Raw genomic sequence first — 17,168 nt, 5'->3', positions numbered from 1 at the left:
CAGTCTGCCCATTCTCAGATCCCCAGCTGCATGCTGGGAGAACCACTGCTCTCCTCAAAGCTGTCAGACAGGGACATTTAAGTCTGCAGAGGTTACTGCTGTCTTTTTGTTTGTCTGTTCCCTGCCCCCAGAGGTGGAGCCTACAGAGGTAGGCAGGCCTCCTTGAGCTGTGGTGGGCTCCACCCAGTTCGAGCTTCCCGGCTGCTTTGTTTACCTAAGCGAGCCTGGTCAATGGAGCCCCAGCCTTGCTGCTGCCTTGCAGTTTCATCTCAGACTGCTGTGCTAGCAATCAGTGAGACTCCATGGGCGTAGGACCCTCTGAGCCAGGTGCAGGATATAATCTCCTGGTGCGCCGTTTCCTAAGCCCGTTGGAAAAGCGCAGTATTTGGGTGGGAGTGGCCCAATTTTCCAGGTGCCATCTGTCACCCCTTTCCTTGACCAGGAAGGGGAACTCCCTGACCCCTTGCGCTTCCCGAGTGAGGCAATGCCTCGCCCTGCTTCGGCTGGTGCACGGTGCGCTGCGCCCACTGTCTGGCACTCCCTGGTGAGATGAACCCGGTACCTCAGATGGAAATGCAGAAATCACCCATCTTCTGCCGTCGCTCACGCTGGGAGCTGTAGACCGGAGCTGTTCCTATTCGGCCATCTTGGCTCCTCTATTTTCAAAGTTCTTGAAGAAAAAAAACTGCCAACCAAGAATACTTTACCCAGGAAAGTTGGTCTACAAAAATGAAGGAGTGGTACTTTCTCTGACAAACAAAAGCTCAGGGAGTTCATCACCATCAGGCTTGCCTTACAAAAATAATAAAGGGAGCTCTTCAATCTTACATGAAAGGACACTAAGTAGTAACACAAATATATATGAAAGTATAAAACTCACTGGTGAAAGTGTGTATATAGTAAAATTACATACCATATATTGTAACAGTAGTCTGTAAATCACTTATGTCTACAGAATAAAGGGTAAAAGACAAACAAAATACCTATAGCTACAATTATTTCTTAATAAAATTCAATGTAAAATATGTGAATTATGACATCAAAAACATAAAATGCTTAGAGGGGAGTAAAAGTATATCAACAATTCACAAAGGAAGATAGCAAACAGGGAATAAAAGAACAAAGGATCTACAAAACAGCTAAAAAGCAATTAACAGAATGGCAATAGTAAGTCCTTATTTATTAAAGGTAACTTGAAAGTAAATGGATCAAATTATTCAATTCAAAGACACAGAAGGGCTGAATGAATAGAAAAACAAGACTACATGCTGCTTACTCACAGAATAAATGTGAAGGGATGTAAGTAGATACTCCATGCAATTAGAAACCAATAAATGAGCAGCTGTGGCTATACTTACATCAGACCAGATACTTTAAATCAAAAACAGTCACAAGAGACAAAGAAGATTATTATATAATGAAAAAAGCTCAAGAGAATATAACAAATATATACACACCCAACATTGCAACACCTAAATATATAAAACAAATATTAATAGATCTAAAGAGAGACATAGACAGCAATACAATAATAGCAGAGGCCTTCAGTACTCTACATTCAATAATGGACAAATCATCCAGACAGAAAACAAATAAGGAAACCTTATATTTTAACCACACTTTACACCAATGGACCTAACAGACATATACAAGATATTCCATTCAACAGCAGGAGAATATAGAGCTTTCTCAAGTGCAAATGGAATGTTCTAAAGGACAGATCTTGTGTTAGGCCAGTAAGTCTTATAAAATTTAAGAAGGCTAAAATCATATCAAGTATTTCCCAATCACAGTGGCATGAAACTAGAAATCAATAACAGAAGAAAAACTGAAAGATTTACAAATATGTGGAAACTAACATACTCCTGAACAATGGGTCAAAAAGAAATTCAAAAAGAAATCAGAAAATATCTTATGACACACAAAAATGGACACATACCAAAATTTATGTGATGCAGCAAAAGCAGTTATTAAAAGGAAGATTATAGCAATAAAAACCTACATTCAAGCTGGGCACAGTGTCCCACACTTGCAATATCAGCTACTAAGGAGGCTAAGTGAGAGAATCACTTGAGGCCAGGAGTTTGAGGTTGGAGTGAGCTATGATCACTCCACTCTACTCCAGCCTGGGCAACAGAGCAAGACCCTGTCTCTAAATAAATAAGTAAATAAATAAAGTATACATTAAAAAAAGACAAAAGAGCTCAAATAACATAATGTCACACCTCAAGGAACTAGAAAAAGAACAAACTGAGCCCAAAGTTAGTAAAAGGAAGGAAATAAAAGATCAGCGCAGAAGTACATAAAATAAAGACTAGAAAAATCATAGAAAAGTTCAACAAAACTAAGATTTGGTTTTTTGAAAAGATAAACATAATTGACAAGACTTTAGCTAGACTAAGAAAAAACAGCAAGACTCAAGTAACATTGGAAAAGAAAGAAGAGACATAATAACTGATACCACAAAAATACAAAGGATAAAGACTACTGTGAACATTTATACACCCACAAATTAGATACCCTAAAATAACTGGATAATTCATAGACACATACAACCCACCAAGACTAAATTATGAAGAAACAGAAAGTCTGAGACTAGTAATTAATAAGAAGACTGACTCAGTGATCAAATCCCCCATAAAAAAAAAAAAAAAGAAAAAACCAGGACCCAGTGGTTTCATGGCCTAATTCTACCCAACATTTAAAGAACTTGTAGAATCCTTCTCAAATTCTTCCAAAATCTTGAAGAGGAAGGAATACTTCTGAACTATTTTTCAAGGTTAGTATTACCCTAATACCAAAGCCAGACAAAGACACTATGAGAAAAGAAAACACAGTCCAATATCTCTGATGAATATGGATACGAATATCTTTAACAAAATACTAGCAAACTGAATTTACAGCACATTAAAAGAATCATTCACTATGACCAAGTGGGACTTATCCCTGGGGTGCAAAGATGGTTCAAAATATGCAAATAAATGTGATATACCATATTAATGGAATAAAATACAAAAATCATATGATAATCTCAATATATGGGGAAAAACATTTGAAAGAATTCAACATCCTTTCATGACAAAAATAACAAATTAGATACAGAAGGAATGTACCTCAAAACAATAATGGCCAACTATCACAAGCCCACACCTGCATAGTCAACAGTGAAAAGTTGAAAGATTTTCCTCTAAGATGAAGAACAAGATAAAGATGCCCATTCTTGCCACTTCTATTCAACATAGTGCTGGAATTCCTAGCTAGAGCAATTAAGCAAGAAAAGAAATAAAAGGTGTCCAAATATGAAAGCAAGAAATAAAATTATTTCTATTTGCAAAAAAGAAACAGGGACCATCACTACTGACCACATGGACATAAAGGGACAATAAACAAATACTATAAATAACTTATGCTAAAAAATTTGATAATTTAGATTATATGGACAAATTCTTGGAAACTCACATCTACCAAAACTCACAAAGGAGAAATTGATATTATGAATAGGCCTATTTAAAAGAAATTGAATCAATAATTAATAACCTTCCAAAACAGCAGGTACTATGCTCAGATGGTTTCACTTGGCAAATTCTACCAAACATTTAACTAAGAAATTATGCCAATTCTTTATGATCTCTTCCGGAACACAGAAACACAGGGAACATTTCCTGACTCATTCTATAAGGCCAGTATCACTCCAATACCAAAGCCAGGCAAAGACATTACAAGAAAAGAAAACTACAGATGAATATCTTTCATGAATACATATGTGAAAATCCTCAACAAAACATTAGCAAATCACATACATAAATGTATAGAAGGAACTATACAACACAACCAAATGGGTTATTCCAGGTACGTAAGGCTAGTCCAATATTCAAAAATCAATTAATGTAATCTACATGCTAAAGAAGAAAAATCATACGATCATACCAATAAATGCAGAAAAAGTATTTGACAAAATCTAACACCTACCCATAATTTTAAAAAACTCTTTGTAAATTACAAATAAAATATAAGTAAGCGTCCTCAGTTTGATAAAGAAAATCTACAAAAAGTTTATAGCTAACATCATACTTATAGTGAAATCCTAAATGCTTCCTCCCTAAGATCAGGAAGAAGGCAAGCATGCCCATTTTTACCATGCTATTTAACATCATACTGGAAGTCCTAGCTAATGCAATAATATAAGAAAAGAAAATCAGAAGGAAGAAGTAACACTGTCTGTTAAATAATGTGACTGTCTCTATAGAATATCCCAAAGAATCACCAATATCTAGTAATAAACAATTATTGCAAATTTATAGGACACAAAAGTTAATTGCAATTGCTTTCCTATATACCAGCAATGAAGTATTTGTATTTGAATTTTAAATTATAGATATTAACACCATTTATAATAGCACTGAAATTTCAACACTTCAGTGTAAATCTAAAAGAAAATATGTACAAGATCTATATGAGGAAAAGTTCATTACTGTGATGAAAGAAAGCAAATAAGATCTAAATAAATGGAGAGATATTTCATGTTCATCGAATGAAAGATACAATATTGTTAAGATACAAGTTCTTGTCCATTTAATCTATAGATTCAATACAATCTCAATCAAAATCCCAGCAAGGTATTTTTTGGATACCAACAAATTGTTTCTAAAGTTTATAAAGTTTAATAGACCCAGAGAAGTCAACACAATGTTGAAGAACAACAAAGTTGGAGGACTGACACTACCCAACTTCAATACTTACTAAAAGCTAAAGTAATCAAGACATGTAGCACTGCCAAAATAGACAGACAAGCAAACAGAATAAAGAGCCCAAAAACAGACTCACAAATATACGCAACTGATCTTTGGCAAAGGAACAAAGGCAACTCAATGAAGAAAGAGTACTCTTCTCAACAAATGATGCTGAAACAACTGGACATCCAAATGCAAAAAAAACAGTGAATCTAGACATAGACTTTACAGTTCTCACAAAAATTAACTCAAAATGGGCTGGGCGCAGTGGCTCACACCTGTAATCCCAGCACTTTGGGAGGCTGAGGCAGGCGGATCACAAGGTCAGGAGTTCAAGACCAGCTTGACCAACATGGTGAAACCCCATCTCTACGAAAAATACAAAAATTAGCCAGGCATGGTGGCGCACACCTGTGGTCCCAGCTGCTGGGGAGGCTGAGGCAGGAGAATCACTTGAACAGGGAGGCGGAGGTTGCAGTGGATCGAGATTGCACCATTGCACTCCAGCGACAGAGCGAGACTCCATCTCAAAAAAAAAAAAATTAACTCAAAATGGATCATAGTTACAAATGTAAAATGCAAAACTATAAAACTTTTACAAGACAGTAGAAGAGAATATCTAGGTAACTTTGGGTTTGAAGATGAATTTTTACATACAACACCTAAAGCACAATTCGTGAAATTAAAAAAAAAATGGTAAGTTTGACTTTATTCTGGCTCTGCAAAAGACACAGCTAAAAGAATGAAAAAATAAGCCACAGACTGAGAGAATATCTTTGCCAAACACATACATGATACAAGGTTTGTATCCAAAATATAAAAAGAACTCTTAAAACTCAACAATAAGAAAATGAATTAACCCAATTTTTAAAATGGGTAAAAGATCTGAATACCTCACCAAAGAAATGAAACAGATGGCAAATAAGCATATGAAAACATGCTCAACATCATGTATAATCATGGAACTGCAAATGAAAACAATGAAAAATCACTACACAACTATTAGAATGGCTAAAAGCCCAAACACTGTCAATTCTAAATGCTGACAAAGATGTGGAGCAACAAGAATTCTCCTCAATTGCAGGGGGGAATGCAAAATGGTACAGCCCCTTTGCACGCTCATTTGGCAGTTTCTTATAATGCTAAACAACTCTTACTATATGACTTAGCAGTCATGCTCCTTTGTGTTTACCCAATTGAGCTGAAAACTTACATCCACACAAAAACCTGAACAAAAGTGTTGATAGTAGCTTTATTTATAATTGCCAAAATGTGGAAGATGCCCTTTCATAGGTAAATGGATAAATTGTAGTAAATCCATAAATTGATTATTTATCAGCAATTAAAAAGAAATAAACTGTCAAACTATTGAAAGACACGGAGGAACTTTAACTGTACACTGTTAGGTAAAAGAAAGACTAATAATATCAAATATACAACATTCTTGAAAAGAAAATACTATAGTAACAGTAAATAAACAGATTAGTGGTTTCCAGGTATTCAGGTGGATGGAGGAAGAGGTGAATAGGTGGGACACAGGGGATTTTTTGGGCAATTAAACTATTCTGTGACACTGTAATGGTGGATCCAAGACATGATACATTTGTCAAAACCCACTGAGCTGTACAAGGCAAAAAGCAAACCAGATGTAAACTATGGACTTTAGTTAATAATAATGTATCAAAATTGGTTCATCAACCATAATAAATGTATCACATTAATGCAAAATGGTAATAATAGGGGAAGCTTTATGCGGGAAACGGGCGGACTGCACTAATGGGAACTCTGTAATTTCTGTTCAATTTTTCTGTGAACCTAAAACTTCTCTAAAAAATAGTCTATTAATTATTAAATGAAGCAACATCAAGATGAAATTGTGACCTGAAAGCAAAACCAGAGTGCAATACAAAGGTAGCTTTTGTCTTGCTGGCCAGGCTATAAGATTTAATAGAATTTAGAAAGCAGGAAGGGAAGAGAGGATTAAGTGTGGCTAGAGAAGAAGAGAGGAGATACTTTTAAAAGAAAATGATAGTAAACAAGTGAAATACAGCAACAGAGAAAGAGAGTAGGTCAATACTAATAGAGCTAAGAAACTGAAACAACTGCCATTGAAAAAAAATCTTATGAATTTGCAAAGCATTTTCTCCATATTGTACAACATAATTCTGTCCTCTGCTCCCCTTTAGAACTATGAGCAAAATCTCAACTATATTTTTTCCTTTTGAAATGTGGTTTTATGATTGGAAGATGTACTCCATTAGACTATAAGTGGGTACACGGATTTCTGCTTTCATCCATGATGGAGCATCAGGGACCAGAATTACTTTTCTACTTTAAACCACTTAAATACTGGACAAAAATACATGAAACAGTGGTATTCAGAAATTGGAAAACAGTGAATGCAGTACATATGGAAATAAAGTGGAAAGGCCCTGTGATGACCCCAGTTTGCTGTCTAGAATTGCCAGCCCACAGTATAGGGAAGGGGAACTCAGAGCACACTGGTCACCTTGAGTTTAGGAAACAAAGTTCAGTGTTTGTGGAAGCCAAGGTACAATATTAGAAGGAAGGCAACCATACAGATTGAGAGAGAGAAAAAGAGAGCGCTCTTGAGAGGTCCATAGATGTACAAAGGATTCTCCTTGATGTATATACAGAGGTTTTCACTATCTACTCCAAAGTTCTATATACCTTTCTACCCCACCTAGTCAGTCAGAGCTCTCTTCAACTAGAAATCTCTATAGAACTTGGGAGTGCTGTAAGATGTGCAGCTGTCCTTGGTTTAAACATGGCAACATTTGGGTTTAAAGCTGAAGTTGAAAGAGGGCAGAATTCCCACCAACCTGTTCCAAGCAAATATTATTTTCTGCTTTTGAACTGTATTCCATAGTGTGCTTTACACTATTATTTCAAAATTCTCTCCAGCCCTAAGACATAAGTAAGTTAATTTCCTTTCTATTGACAAGTAGTCATAAACTTAACATACAAGCTCTAGCAGTTCTTTATATTCCTGAACTGACAACTACTCATCTGCAGTCAAAGCATTTGTGGATATAATTCCTAGTAACAAAATCTACAAACTATTTAAATTTATCACTGCTACACCTCAAAGGCCTGCCAACATTTCAGTAGTATGTTCTAATCACAACTCAAAATTCTCCATTCCATGTACTAACATGCACTCCTCAAAAATTAATCTAGGCGGGGCACAGTGGCTCACGCCTGTAATCCCAGCACTTTGGGAGGCCAAGGCAGGCAGATTACCTGAGATCAGGGGTTCAAGACCAGCCTGGCCAACATGGTGAAACTCTACTAAAAAATATATATATATATATATACAAAAGTTAGCTGAGTGTGGTGGTGCATGTCTGTAATCCCAGCTACTCGGGAGGCTGAGGGACGAGAATCACTTGAACCCAGGAGGCAGAGGTTGCAGTGAGCCGAGATCATGCCACTGCACTCCAGACTGGGCAACAGAGCAAGACTCTGTCTCAAAAAAAAAAAAAATCTAGTATCAATAACACGTATCCTTAACTAAGAATATCAATATTTGCTTGACAACCAGCTCAACTGTATGGCTCCAAACTCCAAGGCAAGGAGTCTGTACTGTTAACCTAATAATTATTAGCTTATAGAAATTAATGTAACAGAGGTTATTATCATAATAATGCTTTAATGAGTGGAAACTTACGTGGTTCTGTTGTAGATACATCTTTAAATTCATCAGTTGAGTGGGCTTCTATGAATTCTGAAGTAAAAGTGTATTTGTCACTATAAACTTCAAACAGCAATTATATATACTGAGTTTAAATTTTATTGTTTTAATTTTAGTAACTTATTCAGAAGAAGGAAAACTTTGAAAAAATAATAACTGCCAACACTGCAGATCTTCCTAATCAGGTAAGAAATGGTAATATTTAAAAGAATGTGTTTAACAGCTGATTATAAACATCACTTTCTCATCAAAACTTGTTTTTGCTCTTGTATTCTCTTATATTCATTGATGGTACCATCATTATCTAGCCTTCCTTCCTTCCATATCCAATCACCAACTTTCAAGTAAATATTTCTCAAACCTGACTCCCTTCTTCTTTTCACCAGTCTTTGAATATAGGTACTTATCACACATCTAAGATATAATAACTTCCCTTTCCTACTCCTAGTCCCCAAATCTAGCTTCTACAGTGCAATCAGGAAAAAACTTCTCTAAAATTAAATCCTACAAAAAATCTTCAATGATTCTTTATTATTTTTGAAAAAAGTCTAAGCTCCTTAGCAGAGCATCCATTCCCACTATGACTAGGCCCTCTGTTACTTCATCCCTATATATCGCTTCTTACTCTAATACCAATCCAGTTGTAATTCTCTATGCATGTTGTTTGTTCATGCTATTGTCTTCTTAAAATACCAAATATTTCCCTTCTTTACTTGACTAAATCCTATTCACCCTTTAAAGCTGCATAAAGTCTTCCTAACTCCTTAGGTTGAACAGGTTGCTCCTTTCTGTGGACCCAATGCAAATTCCACATACCTTTATCATGCATGACACTGTGCTAACATGCTAGATAATGTACTTGTATCCTTACTAAGCTGTAAATTTTATGGAGGTAACAACCACATTGTTGTCTGTATAGGGGATACACATTGTATTCATTTTGTATGTTCCCAGAATCTGGAACATAATAAAAACTTTTATTAAAATATCAAACTCACTATTAAGTATTATCTAAATTTACCATTGTATAATTTTATAACTGTAAATTTTTAACTTTAAGTCTCAAAATGTTCATACACTTAGGAAACCCCACAAAAGTCAAACATGCCAGGCATGGTGGCTCATGCCTGTAATCCCAACATTTTAGGAGCCCGAGGTGGGAGGATCACTTGAGGCCAGAAGTTCAAGACCAGCCTGGGCAACATAGTGAGACCTCCATCTGTACAAAAAAAAAAAAATCAGCTGGCCTCAGTAGCCTGTGCCTGTGGTCCTAGCTACCTCAAAAGGCTGAGCAGAGAGGATCACTTGAGCCCAAGAGTTTGAGGCTGCAGTGAGCGATATTCATGCCACTACACTCCAGCATGGGTGACAGAGTGAGACCCTGTCTTTAAAAGATAAAAAATAATAACAAAATTTTTAATAAAATTTTTAAGGATAAACGTGTGTAAAATATTATCACCTTCAATTTTCTGTGCCACAGCTTCACAACTTTTCATTGCTTCTGGTCGATTTTCTTTATCCCTGTTAAAGTTCAATAAATGAAACATTTTTTAATATATCAAAGAGTGAGAGTTTAAATTACACTAAAATAACTAAAATGTGCAGTCCAGACATATGAAGTTTGTAAAATAAAAATTAAACATATCTTTAATCTTTATTCACAGACACTAAGGTAAACTTACAAGTTACAAGTTGAAAAGTCAAACTAAACTACGTAATTATATGAATTCCATGTAGGCCATGAATATAATTAAGTATACCAAAAACATTCACAACAAAAACAGAAAAAATAAATTGTTAGAAACATGAGGTATCTTTTTGTCAAAGTATTATTATCAATCATATAATGATGAAGGACATAAGTTCTGGAGTGAGACTAGCTGACCTTTGGGTCAAAACCTGTTTCATCCATTTACTAATTATATGACCTCAGCCAGGTATATTACTTAACCTCTATTGGCTTCAGTTTATTCTTATTAAAATGGGGGTATAATAGTACCTTTCTCATAAAGTAGTTATGAAAATCAAAGATTATACATGTAAAGTTACTACAAAAATCGCTAGTACACAGCAGACACTTAAATGTCAAGTATGAATATGGTCTAAACCTTAATCTTTGAACCAAGGATCTAGTTATGCAACCCCCAGGAGCCAACTCAAGTACCATTCTCTTCATTATTTTCAGTTATTGACAGAGATATCACTAAAGTGATAACTCGTGGCCCCTCCCAACTATGGGTACATATATTCTATTTTAACACAAAAAACAATATTTTATCTGTCTAATGCAAAAACATGGTTGCTTATAAATGTAAAAATTTTACTTGATAAGCTGTTAATATAATTTTTAATGAAGGTGTTCATGAACAATGAAGTATTTCATTAGATCTTAGTTTCCTATTTATTACTAGGAGTTTCCTAATCAAACTGAGAGAAGAGTTTATAAGCCAGATACTTCAAAGCTAGCAATGTCCAATATAACTTTCTAATAACAGCCACATGTAGGTACTAAGCACTTTAAATGTGGCTAGTGTGACTAAGAAACTGATTTTCTACATTGAATTTGCATAGCCACATGCAGCGAATGTCTCCTGTATTGTACATCTCAGATGATTAAAACTTGCAAATTGAAACAAGCTGACTAGACCTGATTTGACTAAGAAGCTGTGTGTATAGCCATCATATCTGACTCATTATCTTACATTCAGTGCTAATTATATACCCTTTCTTACTGTTTTTAATTCAATTAGTTCTTATATTTCACTTACATAGTTTTAGACAACATGACTTTCACGGAGGATTTAGACCTCTGTTTAAGGCGATTCTTCAGTTCTTCAAATCTTTGTACAAGCCTTACTATTTCTGCAATACTTAAAATGACTGTTTTGTCAGGTTCTGGAGGCTCTGCTTGTAAAAGAGTTTGATCTTTACTTATCTAAAATAATAACATTAAACAGTTACTTAGTAAATACCCATTTTGTTCCCATACCTCAAATAAATTTCATTATTTCCTTTATTAAATCAAAGTAATTTTTATATTTTTCTTATCTATAGCTATAGCCAAGTAATGATACAATATTTTACAAATATATTTATATGAGCAATTATCTATGAATAGAACTACAGCTCAGTGATGGCTTTTACATGTAAAGCCTGAAATCTAATCATCTGTTTATTGTTTTAATATATAGGAATTTTAAGCAAGTCCTTAAAATTTATTGCAATAAATAAACTCAAAACAATAAATGCAACTCAAAATATTTACAAGAGTAATTCTAAATTGTTTCCCATAAATTCTTTCTAAGAATACCCTTACTGTAGTAAATTATCTAAAGATAGTAATTTTCTCTCAAAGGCTAATACTGTCTATTACTAACTCCCAGAAGTTAAAATATAAAGATCTATGGAACTAGCATTTTTCCAGTCTGCATGGGGAAGACTGTGATGTATTTGGCTGTCTTGAGACCTTTGGAATAGACCAAGCTAAAAAATAACAAGCAGTGGAAAGAAACAGCAAGATTCACAGAATAAGATGACCATAATTACTATTCTAGGTAATAAGTTTACTTAAAGAAAATTCAGCAAGAATGAGTGTCCAAAAACCACAGCAAAAGAAACCTACAAACAGCCAATGTGTGGAGACATAAACAAGCAGAATAGCAATTGGGGTCAGAAAGTTTTGATAGGAAAATGGCACAGAATATTTACAAGAGTAATGCTAAAATAATTGTTTGCCCTAAATTCAGAGATCCACCCATATAGACATTTCCAATCCTTATGCTAGGAGGAAAAGTTGGGGAAAAAATGAAGTCAAGGACTTAGCAAAGATAAATTCTAGCACTGGGGATTTAGAACAGAGACTTCATTTTTGTAACGACTGGAATGAGAGTAGGATATAACAGCAGGAAGTGAATGCTGGGCAATGCACTAGAAGTCTGAGCTTGGGTGTAGGGAAGATATGACAAGGAACACAGAATAGGTAGAAGGGAAGCAGGAGACCTATGGAAATTCTATAGACAAAGGAAAGATCCCAAATAAGAAGCCACAAATCATAAATTGAGTCAAAAATAATGTCATCAATTTACTGTGTCTCATCTCAAAAATCTATTCTTCATTGTCTTGTCTGTGATAGTGGAATATTTCTTCCTTGACAGGTGGCCTGATGTTAGCCTTTTTCAGTAGAGGGTCCTGAGTAGGCACTGGAAGAGGAAGCAGCTTTTCTTCCTCTAGTTCTGTGTCTCTCTCTCTGCTTCTTCCTCAGGCAGTGTGTAGTATATTTTATAGTACTCACTCCCAGAAAATTTCAACAGCATCACCTGATGGATGGCTTCCTGGTAAGGTCCCTGGCATGGCAGATTCCTATGGGCAGCTTCCCCCAGAACGTCGTAGCAAAATCCACCAGTGCAGAGCCTCCCTTAGGGAAGTTTTCCAACATATCACCCTTGTGAACAGCTTCCCAGCGGGAAGTACAGCACCTCTCTGGAAGGTGGCTTTTCCTAGCATCACAAAGGGCAGATTCCTAAGTGTACCACCCTCATGGACAGCTTCCCAGTGAGTTCAAGCTCCACCAGCCTTGCAGCCCAGCAGACTTCTCTGCCATGTAGTGATGAAAGCTGCTCCCTCTTCAGAAGTTCTGCATCTTAGCCCTGCGTTGCTGGGAGGGAATGGTTGGGGATATTCATACTCTGATTCCATCCTAGGAGTTGAAGTTGTTCCCTCTATCTTCTACTCCTGTATTCATTAGAATCATCTTTACTCCTTTAGTAGAATGCCTATCAATATCCTTTAGTAGATATTCCTCTGTTACAATAATTCTTTATATTAAAGTTTCCCTAACCAAATTACTGTGTGGTTTTTGTCCCTTGATTAGACTCTCGATACATCACATTTCCCAATACAGATTAAATTTTAACAGAAGTCCTTTCTGGGAAAAAAGATAAAGGCACAGAACTAAAAGAGTATGGAATAGATAGTGGGTTATCAGCTAAATGGTTTCTTCAGAAAGACCTTTGGGGCACAGATTCCAGCAGGACAATTCGGAAGTGTACAGTCTACTGTAGGTTCAGCCTACATTTCTCCGGTGTAGCTCACCATATTCTCTAGTAGTTTCCACATGTATCTCTGTTAATGCAACATGTAATGCAAAATGATCACTGACATTAACCTCACCAGCATGTAATGACAATAAATTCTGTCAGCAGTAAAAAGATTATCACAAGATTCTCAAATGTTAGTGTGCATAAGAATCCCTTGTGTCCTACCTGTTGAAGCAGTAGATTCCTAACTCACAGACTCACAAAAGAAATCTAATCCAGTAATGTGCACTTATAACAGGTATCTTGGCTGACATTTAAACATGTTCTATCAACTACACTTTGAGAAACATTCCTTGAGGTGCCCTCTCCCACCACTCCTATTCAACACAGTATTGGAAGTCCTGGTCAGAGCACTCAGACAAGAGAAAGAAATAAAGGCATCAAAATAGGAAGAGTGGAAGTCAAACTATCCTCATTTATAGACAACATAATCCTATATCTAGAAAACCCCAAAGTCTTGGCCCAAAAGTTCCCTCAGCTGATAAACAGCCTCAACAAAGTCTCAAGATACAAAGTCAATGTACAAAAATCACTAGCATTCCTATACATCAACAACAGTCGAGCCAAGAGTCAAATCAGGAACGCAATCCCATTCACAATTGCCACAAAAAGAATACCTAGGAATACAGCTAACCAGGGAGGTGAACAATCTCTACAAGAAGAACTACAAAACACTGCTCAAATAAATCAGAAATGACACAAACAAATGGAAAAACATTCCATGTGCATGGATAGAAAGACTCAATATGGTTAAAATGGCCCTACTTTCCAAAGCAATTTATAAATCCAATGATATTCCTATCAAACTAACAATGAAATTCTTCACAGACCTAGAAAAAATCTATTTTAAGTTCATATTGGAACCAAAAAAGAGCCCAAGGAGCCAAGGCAATCCAAAGCAAAAAGAACAAATATGGAGGCATCACACTACCCGACTTCAAACTATACTACGGGGCTACAGTAACCAAAATAGCATGGTACTGGCACAAAACCAGACACATAGAGCAATGGAACAGAATAGAGAAGCCAGAAATAAGGCTGCACACCTACAACTATCTGATCTTCGACAAACCTGACAAAAGCAAACAATGAAGAAAGGACTCCCTATTCAATAAATAAGGCTGGGATAACTGGTTAACCATGTGCAGAAGATTTAAACTGGACTCACTGCTTACACCATATACAAAAATTAACTCAAGATGAATAAAAGACTTAAATGTAAAACCCAAAACTATAAAAATTCTGGAAGACAACCTAGGCAATACCATTCTGGACACAGGAATGGGCAAAGACTCCATGAAGATGCCAAAAGCAATTGCAACAAAAGCAAAAATTAACAAATAGGATCCAATTAAACTTAAGAGCTTCTGTGCAGCAAAAAAAACTACCAACAGAGTAAACAGGCAACCTAGAAATTGGGAGAAAACATTTGCAAACTATTCACCTGACAAAGGTCTAATATCCAATATCTATAAGAAACTTAAGCAAATTTATAAGACACAAACAAACACCACCATTAAACAGTGGACAAGGCCGGGCGCAGTGGCTCGCTCCTGTAATCCTAGCACTTTGGGAGGCTGAGGCGGGCAGATTGCCTGAGCTCAGGAGTTCGAGACCAGCCTGGACAACATGGTGAAACCCAGTCTCTACTAAAATACAAAAAAAAAATAGCCGGGCATGGTGGCATACACCTATAGTCCCAGCTACTTGGGAGGCTGAGGCAAGACAATTGCTTGAACCCGGGAGGCAGAGGTTGCAGTGAGCCGAGATCATGTCACTGCACTCCAGCCTGGCGATGGAGCAAGACTCTGTCTCAAAAAAAAAAAAAAAAAAGTGGACACAGGACATGAACAGACGCTTTTCAAAAGAAGACATACATGGGGCCAACAATCATATGAAAAAAAGCTCAACATCACTGATCATTACAGAAATGCAAATCAAACCACAATAAGATACCATCTCATACCAGTCAGAATGACTATTATTAAAATGTAAAAACAAAAAATAAAAGGTGCTGGCAAAGTTGTGGAGAAAAAAATGCTTATACATTGTTGGTAGGAGTATAAATTAGTTGCCTGCTGTGGAAAATAGTGTGGTGATTCCTCAAATATCTAAAAACAGAACTACTATTTGGCCCAGCAATCCCATTACTGGGTATATACCCAAGGGAAAATAAATCATCCTATCATAAAGACATGTACATGTGTATGTTCACTGCAACACTATTCACAATAGCAAAGACATGGAATTGGCCTAAATGTCCATCAGTGGTTGACTGGATAAAGAAAATGTGGTACATACATACCATGGAATACTATTCAGCCATATAAATGAAGGAGATCATGTCTTTTGCAGGAACATGAATGGAGCTGGAGGCCATTATCAGGCCATTATCCTTATCAAACTAGCACAGGAACGTAAAACCAAATACTGCATGTTCTCACTATAAGTGGGAGCTAAATGATAAGAACTCATGAACACAAAGAAGGAAACAATAAACACTGGGGTCTACGTGAGGGTGGAGGTTGGGGAGAAGGAGAGGCGCAGAAAAGATAACTGTTGGGTACTGGGCTTAATACCTGGGTGATGAAATAATCTGTACAACAAATATCTGTGACATGAGTTTACATAAATAACAAACCTATACATGTACCCCTGAACTTAAAATAAAAGTTTACAAAAAAAAAAAGAGAAACACTCCTTGAAAAACGGTAGATAATACAAACCTTTAGATAATATATCTGGTACACCAAATTAATAAAATATTTAAGATAAGTAATTATGGGTTTAAACATTGAAAAACTTGAAATTCCAAATCAGAAGTATACTGTGCAGTGGGGGTTCCTCCTGGTGATTATGAATGCACTGGTTGGGATTTCAGGCATAATGGATATGATAGTAATCAACAATAAGGTGTAGACACAGAGAAAAGTGGACACATCTGACAGTTATTTAGAAAGTAAAACCCAGAGGACTTGTGGATAGATTAAATATCAGGAATAGATGGAAGTGAGTTGTCAGGAATGGTTTCCACATTTCACATTTACCCAATTTGATAAATAGTATTCATTCACTAAGATAGGGAACACTAGAAGAGATATGAGTTTAGGAGTAAAAAATTCATATTTCTGACCCATTGCATCTGAGGTGGAATAGTCTAGTAAGTAATTATATACAAAGCCTGGAGTTCAGGGAAACATTTTGAGCAAGAGGTTTATGTTTCTAAATTACATGCATAAAGGTAATACTTGAATGGAAAAACTGGATGAGACTGCCTAGGGAGAAAGTTTGGAGTAAAAAGAAAAAAGGCATAGGATAAAACTTTGAGGTACTCCAACATTTACTGGTTGTGTTAAGGAGGGGACTCTAAAAAGAAAACAGCCAAAGAGGTAAAACAATAGCCAGGAAAATGTAATTCACAGAAGCCAAAGGAATAATGTTTCAAAAATGAGGGCACGATCAATAATATTCACTATAGCTGAAGCAAAAAAAAAAAAGTCTGTTTAATTTAACAACATACGACTTACTGGGAACCATATGGAGAGAATGTTTTACTTGTTAGGGAGACAGAATTCAGTCTGGATAGATTGAGAAATGCTTGGGAAGTAAAAGCATAGTGTATAGTAA

The 17,168-nt window shown here is 36.0% G+C and overlaps 1 protein-coding gene across 50 annotated transcripts in view; it reads right to left on the bottom strand.

Moving 5' to 3' along the window:
- The window catches only part of CCDC7 (coiled-coil domain containing 7), a 434,284-nt gene that overhangs the window by 394,830 nt on the left and 22,286 nt on the right, over nucleotides 1-17,168 (bottom strand). For all 50 annotated transcript variants that reach the window (XM_054436378.1, XM_054436376.1, XM_054436382.1 and 47 more), the window contains 3 exons: nucleotides 11,214-11,380; nucleotides 9,905-9,966; nucleotides 8,422-8,478 (listed from right to left, as the gene is read on the bottom strand). In XM_054436378.1, the coding sequence (XP_054292353.1) occupies nucleotides 8,422-8,478; nucleotides 9,905-9,966; nucleotides 11,214-11,380 (286 nt within the window). The remainder of the gene's footprint in view (nucleotides 1-8,421; nucleotides 8,479-9,904; nucleotides 9,967-11,213; nucleotides 11,381-17,168) is intronic.

The sequence above is a fragment of the Pongo pygmaeus genome, chromosome 8 (assembly GCF_028885625.2).
Source record: "Pongo pygmaeus isolate AG05252 chromosome 8, NHGRI_mPonPyg2-v2.0_pri, whole genome shotgun sequence".
Classification (NCBI taxonomy): Eukaryota; Metazoa; Chordata; class Mammalia; order Primates; family Hominidae; genus Pongo; species Pongo pygmaeus.
Note: the sequence above shows the minus strand (reverse complement) of the source record. Positions and strands in the feature narration are given on the sequence as shown.